Source organism: Telmatherina bonti (assembly GCF_933228915.1).
Source record: "Telmatherina bonti genome assembly, chromosome: 13".
Lineage (NCBI taxonomy): Eukaryota > Metazoa > Chordata > Actinopteri > Atheriniformes > Telmatherinidae > Telmatherina > Telmatherina bonti.
In genome coordinates this window covers 38,992,891-39,014,414 of record NC_136611.1, presented here as the reverse complement: position 1 = coordinate 39,014,414, position 21,524 = coordinate 38,992,891, and the positions used below count along the sequence as shown (strand labels likewise).

The 21,524-nt window shown below is 47.7% G+C and overlaps 1 protein-coding gene across 1 annotated transcript in view; it reads left to right on the top strand.

Moving 5' to 3' along the window:
- The window catches only part of LOC306764583 (neutrophil cytosol factor 2-like), a gene marked incomplete at both ends in the record, with an annotated part of 72,048 nt that extends 66,908 nt beyond the window's left edge, over window positions 1-5,140 (top strand). The window contains 2 exons of the mRNA XM_079251757.1: window positions 4,843-4,966; window positions 5,040-5,140. Coding sequence (XP_079107883.1) covers window positions 4,843-4,966; window positions 5,040-5,140 — 225 coding nt within the window. The remainder of the gene's footprint in view (window positions 1-4,842; window positions 4,967-5,039) is intronic.
- Between the last annotated feature and the right edge of the window lie 16,384 nt (window positions 5,141-21,524).

Below are 21,524 nucleotides of genomic sequence, written 5' to 3'. Positions count from 1 at the left end.
CATGTGGACATGTGCTGAGAGGACATGTTCTGAGAGGACATGTGCTGAGAGGATTTGTGGACATGTGCCGAGAGGACATGTAGACATGTGCCGAGAGGACATGTGGACATGTGTTGAGAGGACATGTGGACATGTGTTGAGAGGACATGTGGACATGTGCTTAGAGGACATGTGGACATGTGTTGAGAGGACATGTGGACATGTGCTGAAAGGACATGTGCTGAGAGGACATGTGCTGAGAGGACATGTGGACATGTGCTGAAAGGACATGTGCTGAAAGGACATGTGGACATGTGCTTAGAGGACAAGTGCTGAGAGGACATGTGGACATGTGCTGAGAGGACATGTGCCGAGAGGACATGTTCTGAGAGGACATGTGGACATGTGCTGAGAGGACATGTTCTGAGAGGACATGTGCTGAGAGGATTTGTGGACATGTGCCGAGAGGACATGTAGACATGTGCCGAGAGGACATGTGGACATGTGTTGAGAGGACATGTGGACATGTTCTGAGAGGACATCTGGACATGTGCTAAGAGGACATGTGGACATGTGTTGAGAGGACATGTGGACATGTGCTGAGAGGACATGTTCTGAGAGGACATGTGCTGAGAGGATTTGTGGACATGTGCCGAGAGGACATGTAGACATGTGCCGAGAGGACATGTGGACATGTGTTGAGAGGACATGTGGACATGTGCTAAGAGGACATGTGGACATGTGCTGAGAGGACATGTGGACATGTGTTGAGAGGACATGTGGACATGTGCTTAGAGGACATGTGGACATGTGTTGAGAGGACATGTGGACATGTGTTGAAAGGACATGTGGACATGTGCTGAGAGGACATGTAGACATGTGCTGAGAGGACATGTGGACATGTGTTGAGAGGACATGTGGACATGTGTTGAAAGGACATGTGGACATGTGCTGAGAGGACATGTAGACATGTGCTGCGAGGACATGTGGACATGTGTTGAGAGGACATGTGGACATGTGCTGAGAGGACATGTGGACATGTGTTGAGAGGACATGTGGACATGTGCTGAGAGGACATGTAGACATGTGCTGAAAGGACATGTAGACATGTGTTGAGAGGACATGTGGACATGTGCTGAGAGGACATGTTCTGAGAGGACATGTGTTGAGAGGACATGTGGACATGTGCTGAGAGGACATGTGGACATGTGTTGAGAGGACATGTGGACATGTGTTGAGAGGACATGTGGACATGTGCTGAGAGGACATGTGGACATGTGTTGAGAGGACATGTGGACATGTGTTGAGAGGACATGTGGACATGTGCTGAGAGGACATGTAGACATGTGCTGAAAGGACATGTAGACATGTGTTGAGAGGACATGTGGACATGTGCTGAGAGGACATGTTCTGAGAGGACATGTGCTGAGAGGATTTGTGGACATGTGTTGAGAGGACATGTGGACATGTGCTGAGAGGACATGTGGACATGTGTTGAGAGGACATGTGGACATGTGCTGAGAGGACATGTGGACATGTGCTGAAAGGACATGTAGACATGTGTTGAGAGGACATGTGGACATGTGCTGAGAGGACATGTAGACATGTGCTGAAAGGACATGTAGACATGTGCTGAGAGGACATGTGGACATGTGCTGAGAGGACATGTGGACATGTGCTGAGAGGACATGTGGACATGTGTTGAGAGGACATGTGGACATGTGCCGAGAGGACATGTGGACATGTGCTGAAAGGACATGTGGACATGTGCTTAGAGGACAAGTGCTGAGAGGACATGTGGACATGTGCTGAGAGGACATGTGCCGAGAGGACATGTTCTGAGAGGACATGTGGACATGTGCTGAGAGGACATGTTCTGAGAGGACATGTTCTGAGAGGACATGTGGACATGTGCTGAGAGGACATGTTCTGAGAGGACATGTGGACATGTGCTGAGAGGACATGTTCTGAGAGGACATGTGGACATGTGCTGAGAGGACATGTGCCGAGAGGACATGTTCTGAGAGGACATGTGGACATGTGCTGAGAGGACATGTTCTGAGAGGACATGTTCTGAGAGGATTTGTGGACATGTGCCGAGAGGACATGTAGACATGTGCCGAGAGGACATGTGGACATGTGTTGAGAGGACATGTGGACATGTTCTGAGAGGACATGTGGACATGTTCTGAGAGGACATGTGGACATGTGCTAAGAGGACATGTGGACATGTGCTGAGAGGACATGTGGACATGTGTTGAGAGGACATGTGGACATGTGTTGAGAGGACATGTGGACATGTGCTTAGAGGACATGTGTTGAGAGGACATGTGGACATGTGTTGAAAGGACATGTGGACATGTGCTGAGAGGACATGTAGACATGTGCTGAGAGGACATGTGGACATGTGCTGAGAGGACATGTGGACATGTGCTGAAAGGACATGTGCTGAGAGGACATGTGGACATGTGCTGAAAGGACATGTGCTGAAAGGACATGTGGACATGTGCTTAGAGGACAAGTGCTGAGAGGACATGTGGACATGTGCTGAGAGGACATGTGCCGAGAGGACATGTTCTGAGAGGACATGTGGACATGTGCTGAGAGGACATGTTCTGAGAGGACATGTGCTGAGAGGATTTGTGGACATGTGCCGAGAGGACATGTTCTGAGAGGACATGTGCTGAGAGGATTTGTGGACATGTGCCGAGAGGACATGTGGACATGTGCCGAGAGGACATGTGGACATGTGTTGAGAGGACATGTGGACATGTTCTGAGAGGACATGTGGACATGTTCTGAGAGGACATGTGGACATGTGTTGAGAGGACATGTGGACATGTTCTGAGAGGACATGTGGACATGTTCTGAGAGGACATGTGGACATGTGCTAAGAGGACATGTAGACATGTGCTGAGAGGACATGTGGACATGTGCTGAGAGGACATGTGGACATGTGCTGAAAGGACATGTGCTGAGAGGACATGTGGACATGTGCTGAAAGGACATGTGCTGAAAGGACATGTGGACATGTGCTTAGAGGACAAGTGCTGAGAGGACATGTGGACATGTGCTGAGAGGACATGTGCCGAGAGGACATGTTCTGAGAGGACATGTGGACATGTGCTGAGAGGACATGTTCTGAGAGGACATGTGCTGAGAGGATTTGTGGACATGTGCCGAGAGGACATGTTCTGAGAGGACATGTGCTGAGAGGATTTGTGGACATGTGCCGAGAGGACATGTGGACATGTGCCGAGAGGACATGTGGACATGTGTTGAGAGGACATGTGGACATGTTCTGAGAGGACATGTGGACATGTTCTGAGAGGACATGTGGACATGTGTTGAGAGGACATGTGGACATGTTCTGAGAGGACATGTGGACATGTTCTGAGAGGACATGTGGACATGTGCTAAGAGGACATGTGGACATGTGCTGAGAGGACATGTGGACATGTGTTGAGAGGACATGTGGACATGTGCTTAGAGGACATGTGGACATGTGTTGAGAGGACATGTGGACATGTGTTGAAAGGACATGTGGACATGTGCTGAGAGGACATGTAGACATGTGCTGAGAGGACATGTGGACATGTGTTGAGAGGACATGTGGACATGTGCTGAGAGGACATGTGGACATGTGTTGAAAGGACATGTGGACATGTGCTGAGAGGACATGTAGACATGTGCTGAGAGGACATGTGGACATGTGTTGAGAGGACATGTGGACATGTGCTGAGAGGACATGTGGACATGTGTTGAGAGGACATGTGGACATGTGCTGAGAGGACATGTAGACCTGTGCTGAAAGGACATGTAGACATGTGTTGAGAGGACATGTGGACATGTGCTGAGAGGACATGTAGACATGTGCTGAGAGGACATGTGGACATGTGCTGAGAGGACATGTGGACATGTGTTGAGAGGACATGTGGACATGTGCTGAAAGGACATGTGCTGAGAGGACATGTGGACATGTGCTGAAAGGACATGTGCTGAAAGGACATGTGGACATGTGCTTAGAGGACAAGTGCTGAGAGGACATGTGGACATGTGCTGAGAGGACATGTGCCGAGAGGACATGTTCTGAGAGGACATGTGGACATGTGCTGAGAGGACATGTTCTGAGAGGATTTGTGGACATGTGCTGAAAGGACATGTGCTGAAAGGACATGTGGACATGTGCTTAGAGGACAAGTGCTGAGAGGACATGTGGACATGTGCTGAGAGGACATGTGCCGAGAGGACATGTGTTGAGAGGACATGTGGACATGTGCTGAGAGGACATGTTCTGAGAAGACATGTGCTGAGAGGATTTGTGGACATGTGCCGAGAGGACATGTAGACATGTGCCGAGAGGACATGTGGACATGTGTTGAGAGGACATGTGGACATGTTCTGAGAGGACATGTGGACATGTTCTGAGAGGACATGTGCTAAGAGGACATGTGGACATGTGCTGAGAGGACATGTGGACATGTGTTGAGAGGACATGTGGACATGTGCTGAGAGGACATGTGGACATGTGCTAAGAGGACATGTGGACATGTGCTGAGAGGACATGTGGACATGTGTTGAGAGGACATGTGGACATGTGTTGAGAGGACCTGTGTTGAGAGGACATGTGGACATGTCTCGGGAGGACACGTGGACATGGTTTCATGGTTCAACTGGACTAGACATGGTTCACTGGAGAAGACAGAAAAGGATAGAATGAGAACAGAAAGGAAAATAAACAGAAGACAAATAGAAATAAACAACATAGAAAATGCTGCAGTCCAACCCCAGACTGCACAGAGACATAAAGGACATGTCATGGAGCGGGGACACGCTGTTAACCGTCCTCCTTCATGTTTGTAGAGAGAAGACCCTCTGAGCGGTCGGACCATCCTCTACCACATGGTGGCGCTGTACGACTACGCTGCTCAGGGCCCAGAGGACCTGGAGTTCAGTGAAGGAGACACCATCGACATCCTGGGGGAAGGTGAGCGGCTGCAGGTTGGCTACTGGTCCATTTTACAGCTCCAGACCTCCCAGTTTCTGTTTCCTTCCCACAGTTAACGAGGAGTGGCTGGAGGGCCACTGTGGAGGCAACATCGGCATCTTCCCCAGCTGCTTCGCCTACAGAGAGAACGCCCCCCACTGCTCCCAGTTCTAGTGCCTTGTAGAACCAGTAACCTGGCCCAGCTGCTTCACCCAAGCGCCCCCCCCCCCACCCCCCTGTCTTCATCAAGCCAAGCGCCCCCCCTGTCTTCATTGAGCCAAGCAGCCATTACCTTCCGGATTAGCAATTTATGAAGCGACATTCCTGAAGCAGGACATGTCTCACATGGACACACTCACATTGGGGGAAGGGGTTTGGTAAAAACAGCCACCAAAATGTCTGCTGATAACTTTTCTCCTGAGTAAGGGACTGGAAGGGACTTTCAAAACGTACTGCATTGTTTCAGTCATCACAAAAAGAAGCTAGAAGCTTTCAACCTTTTCTCACATTTGTCATGTACCCTTTATCCAGCATCTCTCGAGTGGAACAGTTTGAAATTTCACACCTAGTCTAACAATACACACATAGCCTGCTTTTAAATGGTTTCCTTTGATTTTTGTCATGAACCAAAAACAGTTTCGGTAAACACCACATTGTGAAAATCTGCATAGGCAAGTGGAGTTTTTTTTTTTGTTTTGTTTTTCTTTTACAAAATAATGGCTAAAAAGTCAACAGGTATTACTGTCCCTCATTATCTGCAGGTATATTTTATTTCATTTGAAGTATTTATTGCCTTACTCTTCATTTTATTCTTGGTAGAACTACTTTTATGTATATGTGGGCTCTGTGGATATACGTATATTTGTATATAACCATTTAATTTAGCATTCTGTGTGATGGTTAATGTTGTAAGCATGCAACATAAATAAACCTGAAGTGAACTGACCCGACGACCTGACCAAAGCAAAGCGGTTCACACACACTTTCCAAACTGAAATAAATCCTCATTCTGAGATGTAAAAGGAGCTGTTGCTTGTTTCCAGATCCTTTCTGAGCTACAAGCTTCTTGGTTTGATTGATGACTCAAATCAAATGGATTCAACAGTCTATAAAGTCCGACACAATGATTCATTTCTGTTGGTTCAGAGATCGGGTAAAAACTGCAATCCTCAGGGGGTCCGGCCCCGGTCTGGACGACATGCATCCGGATGGACACATGATGGACTGAGGTGGAGCAGCTTTGGTTTTTTTTCTGTGGTTTGAATGAAATAAAGTTAAAGTCTCTGATGTGTCCATTAAATGGATGCCATGACTGAAGACATCTACTTCTGCGCTTTGAAGGACATTCTACAGCAGGGATCTCCAAATCCAGTTCTGATGGGCCGGGGTCCTGAAGGGACTGGACCTTGTTCAGATGAACTGGTCCTTCACAGAGCCACTTTACTTTAATCGGTTTGTTGCAGCAGGGAAACATCCAGTTCTGCCCTGAAAACCTGGATTTGGAGATCCCTGCATGAAGAGCTGCTTGGCCTAAATGTAGACGCTGTTTGCAGCTCGGATGACCGACGGTTGCAGCTGAAATGGCTCACATTAGTTGGAGAGAAAACTTGGCCCAGCACACAAAAACCTGGCTCCACCCATCTTGCATCTGTCATGGTTTGGACTTTTTGTGTCCTCTTTTAGTTCCGGATTCCTGTTGTATCTTGTAGCTTTCCCGTTGGTTAGATTCACCTGTCTTCTGTTACTGTCTGTACTTCTAGCTCTTGGTTGTAGCTCTGTTCGCTGGTTCGTTGTGTTAGCTTCATGTTTTTGCTTCATGTGTTGGTTTGCCTCAGTTTCGTTTTTTTGGGATTAAAAACGTCTTGATTCTGCATCTCCGGCTCCCGTCTCTGCGTTTTGAGGCCACACCACCACCTCTCCGTGACAGCATCCAGCATTTTCAAACAACCAGCCACTCATGAAAATGAAAGAAAGCTGAGTGCAGGACAGAAATGTGATTCTTAAATATCTCCTCAGGAAGCCACAAAATCCCGATCAGGTGGACATGACGAGGCTGGATGGCTCACTTCCTGCAGGGTGGCAAAACCAAACCTTTTACTGTATCTTTTTCTTCCATGGGAACACAGCACAGTTCCCGATGGGGTTCAGGCTATGAAGGTACTTGGTTGTCTTGCTTTCGGCTTCTCCCTCTGAAGTGGTTGCCATAGCTTATCATCGGCTACCAACCACTGTACTTCGGCATATGTTTTACGCTGAACGACCTTCCTGACGCAACCCTCTACTTTGGGTGTACCCTCGGTGCTTGAGCCCTGTTTGGGATTATTAATGCCGCAAAAAAGGCCATAGAAGAAGACTCTTATGAATAAATAACAAATAAAGGAATCTTAAATCTTGAATGTCTGGAAGATGTTGGCCTCTGTACTTTCACAGCTGTGCTATCCCCATATTTACCACTGGATGTCAGTAATGCTACATATTGCACCTTTAATAACCATTAGACGTTCATGTTCCATGAAGAGCATAAAAAGTCTGATCTCTGTGTGAATGTTTGAACAAACAGGTCCTAACCTGGAAGGGGACAACTGATTTTATTAGTATATTAAAGTAAGAAATAGATTCTTTTGTCTAAAATCTAATCTCAAGTTGAACACTGCCGCTGTTTGGTCCACTTTCACCAACTCACAGCAAAGTCATCTCAGACGGCAAACTCTCAGGCTGAGGGAGCAGAGGCAGGGTCTGTGATGGTAAAAGCCCACTACACTGTGACCCTGTCGGTCCCCCTGGACACACCATATCACGAACTGAAGCAACGAGTTGCTTAGAAGTTGGACCTTCCAACCTCTCAACAGCACCTCAGGTAAACACTGTCTCCTTATCCTTGAATTTCAAGGACTGTCCCCTCTAAAATGTTGGTGATGGTGGATAGGCCTACCAGAAGATGCATTTGTGGCAGAATACGTCTGGATCACTTTCTTTAAGTAAAAACATTTACAGAGTACATAAGAGGATCAAGGTACATCCTTTATGTCCTCCTGCCTTCAAGATGATTGGTTGAAAATACTAATTGTATTCTGAGTTGTCAGGTGGGACGTTTTATCATCCCAGAATTGTGGGAACTTGGCTGGTTTTGTCATTAATGGTCATCAAGGAAAATGTCAGGTGCTTTGAGCTGTCATCACAAATGGCAGATGTAAAGATTGCTGACTGGATGCCTCTAATCCCAGCCCTGCTCTCTAAGGCACAGCCTCAACACCCACAGTCTTCTGTAGGTATACGGGGCTCAGTGAAACTAATATCAGCTTCATGTTGGACGTGATGTTTCGCGTCATGGTATAATAAGGAACTGGAACATGCAACGTCTCACAATTCAGCAAAGAAGATTAAAATTTAAAGAAAAAAAAGGGACAAAACAAGAGTCCTTTATCCAGCATCTGACTCACACTTTTAGTAAGGCGTAGGACTGTATTTTTCTGTCCTGTCCATCATGACAGCCGAACGAGGGTCAGGCTGCTGTTTTTTGCTGGATACATTTACTGTGCCAAGAGGAGCCTTTGGCATATGAGCCCTGGAAACAGTGCACTCATGCCACAAACAGCATCTCGCTCTCCAGTCAGAGCCGCTGAAGCTACTGTTGAAGGATGTTATCCCCAGAGTTAATCATGGAGAGGAAAATCAGGGTTTTTACTTCCACTACCTCCTAGTTCCAAAGAGAATGGTTGAGGTTGAGACCCATCCTCAAGTCATTCGCTGTTCAACAAATTTATCATCAGATTGTTTCAGATGCTGACAATCACACAGGTGTTGGAATGTGTCCTCAGAGGTGACTGGTTCACCTCCATTGACCTGGGAGACATGTACTTTCACATCGCGATCCTTCAGCAACACATTGCATAGTTTAATAACTTATTTACCACAGCTCGAGATAGGGGAGTGGAATCGGTTTCCAGGTGCAGTGGTTTAGTCCAACCACCTTGTGCGCTCTTTCAATTATCAGCGGTTCTGGAAAGTTATCTTTGCCAAATGTTTTGGGGATCCACGTCTCCAAATACATAAACATATTTCCTTTTTCTTCATGCTTGTAAAATCCCATCAGGCATAAATCTGACGTTCGCAAATCATTTTCCTTCTGAATTAGATCTTTCATCGCAGCTTTAATGGTGGCGTCTGTGGACAGGCTAGCTTCGTCATTCTCATAGGCAGCAGTTCTCTCTCCAGCTTTGCCCTGTCAGTGTATTAATATAATTATTCCCTTTGTCGACAGCGTCCATTAGCCCGTAAACCTTCTTATTAAAGTTGTTCTTCATTGCAGAGAACTCTTCTTTCACTAAGTGGATAATTTATTAATTCATTATCCCAATAGCGTCATCCAGTGAAGGGTCTCAGAGAAGCTGGAGCCTATCCCAGCAGTCTTTGGGCAACAGGCAGGATATAACCCAAGACACCCTGTGTGGTCCATCACAGGGCCACACAGAGACAAACAGCCACTCCTGCTCACACTCACTCCAATGGGCAGTGTAGAGTACCCAGTTAACCTAACATCATAGGTTCGGATGGTGGGAGGAAGCTGGAGTTCCTGGAAAGAACCCATGCATGGGGAGAACATGCAAACTCCACACAGTCACAGCCCAACCCCCACCTGAGCTAAGGATTGAACCAGTGACCTTCTTGCTGTGAGGCCACAGTGGTAACCACTATTCCACCGTGCAGCCCTAAGCAGATAATAGCATCTTGAAATGTGCAAGGGCTAGTTTTAGCCTCATCAAGGCTAGCATCGGAACCAGAGAGCTCTGCCACATTTGTAGACATAATCTTTCGGATTAAATTTTTGGAGACATGGTAGCTAGTGCCAGGAGGCTCACTTTCCTCTGGTCCTGAATCTCCTTCCCCGCTCTCCACCACACACAGGTAGGGTGCTGGGAGGTGTGCACGTTGTGCACGTTGTGCTGAGTTGGTCCAGTACTGACTGGATTAAGTTGCGGATGGAATGTAAGAGAATAGAGGTGGGGGGTGGGGGTTGGAGGTGTGGGCACGTACAGGAGGTAGGGTATGAATGGAGACAGAAAGGTGAGTTGGGGTGCGTGTGTGTAGGGGAGGAGTGGATGATTTGAGGTGTGGTGGGGTGTGTGTTCTGATAAAAAAAAAAGGGAGTGTGTGAACTAAGGGTGAGAAGGGGCGTGCGTGTCGAGGTGTGTAGAGAGGGAGCTTGTGAGGGGTGTTGTGTTATGTGGTGTATGTGTGCATCGGGGAGTATGTGAGCGGGGAAAGGGAGTGGGGGTGTGTGTTGGGAGGGAGTATGTGTGTATGAGTAGATTGATATGTGTGGTGGGGGGGGTGTTGTGCCCGGGGAACACGGCTGGTGCACTGGGGCAGCGGCCTGACTGTGGTCTGGGGATCTTAGCCCTCCATTAGCGTGGCTGGACCCTCTGCGGGGGTTGAGGGTTGGGGCCCCTGCTCTGTCAGCTCTGGGGGGGGTCTCCTCTAATGCCTCCTGGGTGGGTCCATAGCTGGCTCTGGAGTGGTTGGATCCAGTGCTTGGGGGTGGCTGCCTGCCACCTGAATTTCGAGGTGGCCTGCTCCTTGCCTTTGTGTGGGCGGGGTCACACTGTGTGGGCGTGGCCACTCTTCTTTGAACCCTCTTTTCACTGAGTTGTGTGCAGGATTATTCCTAACAGCAGCTGGTTTTCTTTGTCTCCCATTAATATTTAACCTGAGTTTTTGATGCTGCCGTCACTTGAAAGTCTAGTCCTCCGCAGGGGGAATAAGAATCTAAGATTGGCCTGTTTGTGTCTGAACCTGCATTTATATAGGTGAATGCATATGGGTGTATATGCATATGTTTATGCAAATGTCTCTCTCTCTCTCTCTCTCTCTCTCTTCTCCAGCTGTAGAAACTCTATTAAAATAATAAAAGAATCCAAAGTAAATTTGCTCCGCAGAAAACAGCATCCAGACCATTCTGCTTGCTCAAATGCTGGACAAGACAAAGAAAAAAAAATTAAAAATTCAATGTTGATATATTTGCAGATTTGGATTGCGATTATAAGTTTAAGAAGTTCCAGTCATCCATCGGGCTTGAGCTTCTCTATAAACTGGGAGCATGTCGGTCTCAAGAGGTGGAAGGAAAGCATCCAGCTCACATGTCTCTCTCATGCTGGAACTTCTCACAGTGTGGAAGGTAGTCCAACAATTTGCTCCACTGCTGTAGGATCTGCATGTGCTGATCCACACAGACAAAAATGTTATGGCAGCTGCTGTCGAGCCTACTGTGGAAACTCCCATGGAGCATGGAGGTGCTTGCACAAGCGAGGGGAGCAATCTGGAGTTACCCAGTGATGGGTCAGCGTCTCCGCATCTGGCCGCTGAGCAAGAATGGTTAGAGGGGCTTGGACTCTTAGGAGGTTGTGTGCACAATTCAGAACACAAGTGTGACATGGAGCCAAGGGAGAACTTTGATTGTCCAACAACGCCAGACTGGGGGTGGGGCGGGGGCAGGGGGAAATTGTACTCTCACCCCAGTCACCAGAAATGATCCACAGGTCCGATTACATACACCATGGTAGGCAGATTCGTTACAATATTTTATTTAACAAGTCAATAAAAGTATTAAAAATCCTCCACCCTTTTTGTACATAGGCACAACTGGCTCGGGCTTTGCCCTGAGAGAACAGAAGAGAAACATGCAAAAGAAAACAGCACACCTCAGTATGGTTATTAGAAATGCAGGTATAAAAAAAAACCAACCAAAAAGTGTGTGTGTGTGTGTGGGGGGGGGGGGGACAATGTTCAAAGCCTGGTCATTGGCCGCCTGCAGTCTGGACGAATGACCAGGGATCACAGAGAGACAAAAACAGTAGGAGTTCCTCAGGCCTGTTGAAGCACAGATTTATTTATTACCTGGGTTAATTGTTGGTTGATTTGGAAAAAACATGCCCTTACCCAATGTTTGCCTCTCCCACAAGGAAGAGAACAGGAATACCGCTGTCCCGGCTCAAATTTAGCCATCCACAAACCCTTAGAAGTGAGGCCGCCCAACTCCGCTGATGCTCAATTAAGCTGCCAGTGGCATGCAGAGCAGCGGAATTGGCATTCAGGCTAGTCTAGCCACAGCTACCAGTCTGCTACTCCAGGCAAGGAAGATCTGCTGAAGGAGTCACCTGGCTGAATATAAAGGCTCCGCCCAGTAATGATTGCCAATCTGCTGCAGCCTGGAGGTGCAATGTGGGAGGGAGGAATCTCATTCCACCACACAAGGGACACTTCAACAAGGGTGTCCTACTTGTCTAAGTGGCCAACTTTCCAGCGCTGGTGTCTGGAAAGAGGAAAAAATCCCACAGCGTGCACACTGCCCTACGCCCGCTCCTTCCTCCAGATGCTGTTGGAGAGGAATCTGGCTTTCAACACTTTTAAAACTTACGCTACGGTTATCTCATGTCATGAAGGTTTTGCTGACAGTTCTCTGTTAAATGTTCAAACGAAAGGTGTACATAGGCGCAAATCGATGTCACACGCCCTATCACCTCAGTGGGATTTATCCATGGTTATAAACACACTGACTTAGGCACCTTTCAAACCTCTGGATCAGTTCCCACTAAAGTTTTTGTCCATGAAAACTGCCCTGTTAATTGCTCTGACATCTGCAAGGAGAGTCAGTGATTTATCTGCTCTCTTGGTGGTGCCTTCCTGCCTCAGAATACAAGGGGACGGCAGCTTGGTCGAGCTGCGCCCTAACCCAGCATACACTCCAAAAAACAGCTCATTCAGATCCAAAGTTTTTACACGAGTTGTTTCTATCCTCCTCCTCTCGAGTCAGAAGAAGCCGTGCGTTCTCACTCTGTGCAGTGCGCGCTGTCATGCTATGTGGTGCACACGGCTGCACTTCATCACTCCTAGCGTATGTTTGTGCATTACAGAGAAAACTCAAGGTTCACCTCTAAAAAGGAAAAAACTACAAAATAAAACAGGAATCTGGAACTTAGAAAACACAAGATGAGACACACCATGACAATATGTTATTTATATTGGCTAATACGTCATATAAATAAATGATCCTGGTCTTCTAATCCATGCTGTTAGATGTGGGACAATACGCCGTGTGAGACTGAACAGTCGCTGACACTTTTTACAATTTGCCTTGTAAACATCGCGCTGCTGCAGCTGAGGATGAAGGACGCTCTTCTCCCTCGTCTGTTCAGCAGAGCTTTTGATGTTGAGGACGTAGAGTAAAAACTAGATAGGCTACAGTAGACATGTTTAAAAGGCGCGGGTCCTCTGAGGAGGGCACATGACTCATGTCTGCCAGGGCATGTGCGGGGGGGGGGGGGGGGGGGGGGCATGTATAGAGGGAGAGGGGGCGGGGAGAGGGAGAGGGGGCGGGGCCTGGACATGTGCAGAGGGGGGATGGGGCGGGGCCGGTGCAGAGGGGGAGGGGTATGGACATGTGCATAAGGGCGAGGGGCCTGGGCAGATGGGGCGGTTGGACTTTTTGTTTAGATTGTTCTGTATTTTCATAACTTTCCAACAGCTCAAAGTCCGTCCTGTATTGGTTCTATCTGGGACACAACATTTGTCTGTCAATTAAAGGACGATTGTATATTTTACAGGGTGGGTGGCAACCTTGATCACTGCGGTCATACGAACAGATAAGTCTGTTTAATACACATCACGCCGTTCCACCATCGTTCCAAATACAACCTAAACTCTTGTGAAAAAGATATATTTTTATTACCTGTGCCAAGGATGTTATTTTTTTTATTTTTTATTTTTCAACCTGTCCTGTCCAGCATCTCAGCAGACAGAACAACAATCTGCGTGCCGTATTTTTGCCAGACAGATTTGCTCTGTCAAGGGAGACATCTCATGTAAATAGCTGCCCTTGATAATCTGAATATTTTTATTATGATAATTTTTTTTTTTTTTTTTTTTTCCTTTTATCATTTTGCTATCGTCAGTCTTGATACGGCCGAGCTGGACCTGGCAGGGAAAGGGGAAAAAAAGAGGAAATGAAAGGAGGAAAAAGAGAGAGAGAAAAGAAAGGCGTGTCTAAGCTGCTAAAGTTACAGTATTTGCAAAACAATATAAAGTACTGAAAAAATACAACAAGACATCAGTAGGATAGTGACAATATTCAAAAACAGACAAAAAAATGAAAAATAAAAGTAAAAAAAAAGTAAATGAATGAATAAAATAACAATTCCAATACCAACTGTTATTAAACATACCTACAGAGAGTCATCAGCAACATTTAGTAGGAAGCAGATGGGAAGATGAGCGCATGTGGGCGTGCACGTGTGAGTGTTCAACCTGTGATCATGCAATCAAAGATCAGCTGAGTGCTTGTAGGGGAGCACGACCACGACCCGAGGTGTAGGGGAGGAAGCCAAGGCCCCCAGGGCCCGGCAAGCCCACCGCACACAGAGCCCGGGCAGGCAAAGCAGAGAGAGCCTCCGTCCCCCGAAGCCCAGAGCAGTGGAAGCCTCCAGGCAGGCGCCACCCGGCGCCACGAGGCAGGGGCACCGGGTAGCACAGGGCGACGGCACGCCGGCCCGGCGGGCGCTGAAGCGCGGGCCGCACAGAGAGCCGGCAGCCCACAGGCCCCAGGACCACCCGTCCCCCCGGCAGAGCCCCGGCCAAGACCCAGCGGGCCCCGCCCACCCAGAGCGAAACCATCGCGGGCCGGCGCCACCACGATACCAGGGGCGGGATCCCCAAGGACAAGGACACGTCCGTAGACCCTCCCCCCAACAACCCCCTCCCACAACCCTCCCGCTGCTTCCTATCCCCCCTGACCAGCACCCTCCCCATCCCTCTCCCTCCCAAGCCCTACTGTCCCCAACACTCCAAGCCCCCCCTTCCTCCACCCACCCCCTCCCATTCAACCCTCCCTCCCAATCCCCCCCCCCCCAGCGACAGCCGGAGCCGGAGGACTGCAGGCCCCAGACCTGAACTCTCCACATTCACACCCCCACACCCCCCATGCAGCCAACCAGAGACCCTGCCGGCCCCCCCATGCGGCCCAGGCATCGCCCAGGACAGAGGGCCCCCCGCAGCACCCCGTCCCCAACCCCCAGGCCAGCACCAGGCCCGCCCTCTGCACCCAAAGTGCTCCCCACGAAGAGGGGGCATAGGAAGACCCCTGCCCCCCCCACCCGCCCGCCTCTGTGGTGTGTGCATGGGTGGGTCGTGGTTGTAGTGCAAGTAAAAAAAGGGGTGGCCGTGGGGGGGTGGGACCAGCTGCTGCCAGACAGCCAGACCCCCCCCTCCCCAGCATTCCCTTGTTTATGTGAGTGTGTGTGTGTGTTAAGTGTGTGTGCTGCTTGTGTAAATGTAATAGTGTCTAAGTTGTGAGTAAAATCGGGGGGAGAAAGACCCCAATGGGAGGGGATGGGCAAGGGCCACCGCTGTAGCTCCTGTCCACCCCCCCCATGGCCAAGGCGCCTGTCCCCTCCAAACCCTAAATGTATATTGGTGTCTATGTTGCAGTTAAAATTTAGTGGGGCAGGTGGTCGCCGGGGTCCATCGGAAAATGCCCCTTAGGGTTCCCGGGACCACCGACTTCACCCCCCCACCGTGCCCTATATGCTGTATGTATGATGTCGGGTGGCGGAAGAGGAGGGGGGCATGGGGAGGGGCACAACCAGGGGAGAAGGACTCCTCCCCTGGGCGACCAACTCCTCAGCTGGCCGCAGTAGGTGCCCCCACCTCACCGGGACAGCCCCAGGGCAGAAGGGCAAGTGCCGGCCCGCCAAGTGGAGCAGGAGGCAGCACCCCTGTTGTCCCCCCCATCCCCGGCAGCCCAGCGCCAGCACTCCAGGGGCCGGAGAGTCCCCGGCCCCCACCCAGACATCCATCCAGGTCCGGGGCCCGGCGCCACCAGCAACGCCAAGACTGCCGCCGACGGGAGGAGACAGAGGGAGGATCGCCTCCGCCATGGACCCTATTCCTACCCCACCCATTCCCAACCATCCCCCTCCCTCCCACGCCCCCCCCCTCCCCCCGTCCACCCCCTTCTCTGCTGCCACCCCCCCCTACACCGCCCTTCCTCCCCCCATCTCCTACGCGCCCCCCATGCCCCCCCCCCACCCCCTCCCTCTATTAACCCGCACCAAACCCCATCCCTCTACGGACACATCACAATCCCCAGGGAACCCGCCAGGTACCATAGCAGCGCGACCCCGAGGGCATGCCCGAGGCGACCAAGGCCCCCCAGGTCCAGGCCAGGCCCCCCCATCCCAGAGGGAGGCAGCCCTGAAACCGGGGGGCCCCGGCCCCCCACGCAGCTCGCACAACAGCAACCCGGCCACCCAGCCCAGGCCAGCCCCCGACCGCCCCGAACTCCCGGCCGCCCCCAAGCGACCCCAGCCTCCGGGCCACCAGAGCTCCAAGCCGGCCAGGCGAGCAGCGCCCAAAGCAATGACCTGCCCAGACCACCAGCCCGAGAGCCGCCCCGCCCCGAGGACCCCAAGTCCCCCCAATCCACCCCCCAGGGCCGCCAAAGTCCTAACCTCCCTCTCCAATACGTGATGTGATTAATTAGCAGGGTCCAGGGAGAGCGAGCATTGGCCGATTCATTTTTGATGGAAGCAGATGTGATCTGGAGACTGATGTGTTCCAACAGGAGATTTTTGTAGTGATTAATACTTAGACTTCTTTTGGACTTCCAGTTTAACAGGACAGTTTTTTTGCTATACATCGGGCCACAAGGATAGTGTGTGTGTTGTTGGGGTCCATGTTGATGTCACTAAGGTCTCCCAGTAAGCAAAGCTTGGGGCATGCAGGAATGCTGCATCTGAACCATGTTGATAATTCCCCACAAACCTTATTCCAGACATTTTGAACAGGTGGACAGAGCCATAGAGCATGTAAATAATTATCTACTGCGTTACATGTGCACTGTGTGCAGATCTCTGAGTGATTTAGACCCATCTTGAACATTCTTTGTCCTGTGTAATGTGTTCTATGAAGGATTTTGTATTGGATGAGTTGTAGATTTGAACTGTCTGTCATATTAAAAGCATTTAGACATATTTGCAGCCAAGAAGGTTGACTGAGACTGATAGATAGGTCTGCCTCCCATTTGGAAGTTGGCAAGGAATTTCAATCATCTATTTTTGACATCGACCTGTATATTTTTTAAAGTAACTTTGGGCTACGAAGTTCCATAAATTCTGCTACTGTGGGAGGAAGTTCCAAGTCTATTTGATGAAGGGGGAATTTCGTATAATGGATTTGAGTTGCTGATATTCTAGAAATCTGCTACTATTAATTCCATATTGTGATGATAGAGTGTCAAAAGATAAAATTCTTCTGTTATGGATAATATGCTCTAAATAATTAATTCCTTTATTAATCCATTGTTTAAAGTTGATCATATTTTTGTTTAGAAGAATGTCAGGGTTGTTCCAGATAGGTGTGAGTTTACATGGGGTTATTGATGAATTGGTTTCTTTCCATCCATTCCATCCATTCAAAACCAGGATGTTATATTTTCACTTGCTTGATTATTTGTTTGTTTGTTTGTGTTCAAGATAACTCAAAAAGTTATGGACGGATTTTCATTCTGTTTTCATTACATGTTCAGGACTTGTTGGAAATGTGAAAAGGAAGAACTGATTTATTTTTGCTGGTGATCCAGATCCCTGTTTGGATCCAGGGATTTTTTTATTTGGGTTTGCACTCTCCGAGTGCTTTTCTAGTTTTTTCTTTGACGTTCGTGTCATTTGCGCCACTTTGAGCTCCTGCCCACAATGCATTGTGGTCCATATTGTCTCGTCTTGTAGCAATCGATGCTCACTACTTTTCAAGATACATTGTGGGTAATTTTGAGTGCATTACTTTATTCTCTCGGGACCCCAATAAATGGCATGAACACTACCATATATAAGGAACAGTGAGGACATTGGACACTACCTCTGTGTGTGTGGGAGTGAACGAACGCGCATGTGTGTGTGTGGTAAAATTAAAATATATAATTTGGTATTTTTTATAATATAAAATACTCAAAATAAAGTAACTATAAACCTTTATAGAATTTAAATTAAAAATATTCTTATAAAGTAGTTTTGTGTGCCCGTTTATTCACTTAATTTGCTATGAAACCCGTAACTAATAAGCTCTGTTTTACAGTTATCTTAAGAATGGATTAAGTTTAATAAATTTAGTGGTAAAAGATGTTAGTATCTGAAAGGCTCCAGACACTGAAACACCATTAATCAGGAGACAATCTAACCACAAGTATGAGATATTTGCAGGCCAAGGATCTCCACAACAAAGTCAGGAACCTTGTGGAGAAGAATTTGGTTTGGGCTAAAAAAATATCAGAAACTTTGGAAATCTTAAAAAGCACTGATTATTCCAACATTACAAGAATATGACACCATCATAAATCTGCCAGGACAGCCATGGTTATGACCAAGCAAAAAGGCCATTTATAAAACTGTCAACATATACACAAAAAGTAAACTTGAAGAAGGTCGTGGCTTCACAGCACAGAGAACTGGATTGGTCTGGTCACTTTGAGCTGTAAATTGCACAAACTGCTGATTAATGAAAGACTGTTCAGAAGAAAGACACCACTAACAGAAAAACTTCACAAAAATACATGCAGTAGACTCCACAAACATCTGGAAGAAAGATTTCTGTTTGGAGGAGGCTAAAACGGACAAGAAAGAAAACAGTTTGCAATTTCCCAACAAGCCTTAGCACACCAAAAACACAACAGTTAGGGACTGGGAAAGTATTAACTTCATGGGTGGAGCTAAATACAAGGCATTTCTTTAAGCCTGGAAATGGAGCAGTATTAGTGAAATAAAATGGCTTAAAATTCCAGTGCTGGATAATCAGAGATCAGAAACTGCAGCTAGAGCTGCGACCATGAACTGTGGGACAAAATATCTGTTGACAGGTGCAGAAGTCTTATCAAGAGTTACAGCAAAACACCTGATTGCAGTGATCGCCTTAAAATGATTGTTCAGTAAAATATTAGTATATGAGTGACACAAACTATATTAGTCTATCATGTTTGTGTTTGTTAAAAATATTTCTGCCGAACCAGAGCTAACGTGCCAGTTTGATGCGGGAAACAGCATGTCTTCCATGTGCCCGTCGACGCACGTTCAAGCAAGCTGACTGTACTTGTTTCAATGTACAAAGGACAACCTTCTGCTGAAGAGGCGTATTACATGTAGAATTGATATAGTTTTTATTTGATCATTTTTTAAAAAAAACAATACATAAAAATTATTTTTAAACTTTTGCCTAGGCTGTTTTTAGTCTAGTGTATTTAGTCTATTAGAGGAATGAGGAACACTGCTGATGTCTAGTGTGAAAAACACTATATTTAGGACCCCACGCTTTTATCTGTAATAAGGAAACGCCAACTAAACCAACTAATCACCCAGTCCTGATATTCCTGTCTATGTTGGCAGATACAAGGTAATTAGGACTCCCCATGTCCGTAATGGTGGCGCTGTCCTTTTGTTTGACTGTTTGATATCCATTAGCTCCAGTGCCAGCTCCAACTGCAGCTTTGTTAGCTGGTGCTGGGAATACCTGGGAAGACACATCAGGGTGGTCATCCTGTCACTTGTTGTAGACCAGATACTCCAGAAGTTTCCTGATCAATTCAATTCAATTCAATTCAGCTTTATTTATATAGCGTCAAATCACGGCAATGCCATCTCAAGACGCTTTACAGACAGAGGGGAAAACATAATGAAGGCCAATTCATAACAGTCTATATAAGAAAACCAACAGATTGAGTTGAGTCCAACTCAATCTCCCATCCTGAGCAAGCACACTGGCGACAGTGGGAAGGAAAAAACTCCCTTTTAACAGGAAGGAAACCTCCGGCAGAACCCGGCTCAAGGACAGGCAGCCATCTGCCTCTGCTGTGTGGGGGGAAGAGGACAGAAAGACAACAGACAACAGGAACTGCTACTCCCGGCCAGGGAGACCTGCTGAGACAGGAGACATACATGTCAATGATGCAACACTGTTATGGGGGGGGGGGGGGGGGGGTAAAAGAGAGAGAGAAAGAAGCTCAGTGTATCAGGAAATGTCCCTCAGCAGTCTAAACCTATAGCAGCATAACTAAGGGATGCTAACCATCCCTAGCTATAGGACTTATCAAAAAGATAAGTCTTCAGCCTAGTCTTAAAGGTGGGGAGGGTGTCTGCTTCCCTAACACTAACTGGGAGCTTATTCCATAAGAGAGGGGCCTGATAACCAAAGGCTCTGCCTCCTGCTCGGCTCTTTGAGACTCTAGGAACCACAAGTAAGCCTGCAGTCTGCGAACGAAGTACTCTGCTTGGTATATAAGGAACTATGAGGTCTTTGATATATAGTGGTGCCTGGCTGTGGAGGGCTTTGTATGTGTTACCGTGATTAATTCTGTCATTATAGTTGCAAAAATATTTTGGTTCCCACCCACTCCTTGTTTCTGGGGGGAAAAGGGAGAGTAAGGGACTTCCAGTTAAAAAAAGAAAAAGTTTGTGGAGAGTGAACACAAAGTGCTAAGATATAAATGCTGTCCTGCCATTTGGTTAATAAACATTATACCAAGAAATTATCAACTGTAGCCCGCATTCATCCACGCCTGAAGAGACCAGTATACGCTACGACACGAGAAATAAGACCTCACAAAGACTGTTGTGCATTACCGAGTGGATTTACCTCCATATTTCCATGGGGATGGTAAGGATAAAGAAAATTTCTCTCTGTGGAAAACTAGACTGGAACTGGCAGTGAATGCATGCTCAGACACACAACAGCTTGATATCGCCACAATCCTTACTACCCGCCTCGGCGGAGATGTACTCATCTTCTGGTTGTCTTTAGCACTGGATGTGAAGTGGGACTATGAAACATTTGTGGTAAAGCTAAATGATGTCTTTGGAACGAAACTATTTTTGCTTCACTTTCAAACCTTTGTCAATGCTAGACAGCATTTGCCTAAGGAACCATTGGAAGTTTATGCTGCAGAAATTACAAGGCTGGTGCTGGAGGCATTTCCTAATTATGGTGAAGCAGCCATTTTGATGGAACGCATTCGTCGTTTTGTTGCCGGGTTGGATCCCATCCTTCAGGCAAAATGTTATGAGCATGGGGCATCTACACTGGAGGATGCGTCAGTCTTAGTATTTTGACCAAACCTTCAGACCCCATGTCCTGACCCCTGCGCTCTGATTGGATAATCTAAGGTCCGCCCCAGAGCGCCGGCAAATTTAACTGCAGGTCTTCCTGCAACTCGCTCTTTTTTTGTTTCTCTTCTCTAGTCTTACTTTTTCTCTCTTGTTTTGTTTTTCCTGTTGTTTTTCTTGTTGTCTTTTTGTTTTTTTCTCTTCATGTTCGTTTGATGTTTGCTTTAGTCGTGTTTTTGTCCGTCTGGCGCCGTGTTCGTTTTTTATTACACTAAGCTCGCTCGACTGCTTAACACCAGAAAACTCATCCAATTCTAGCTGAACAATTCTAGCTTCTGACATCATCAAGTCACACTCCGGCCTCCCCAAGACTGTGATCGATAACGTACGGATGACCCGCACGTTACTTGTCCAACGATCCC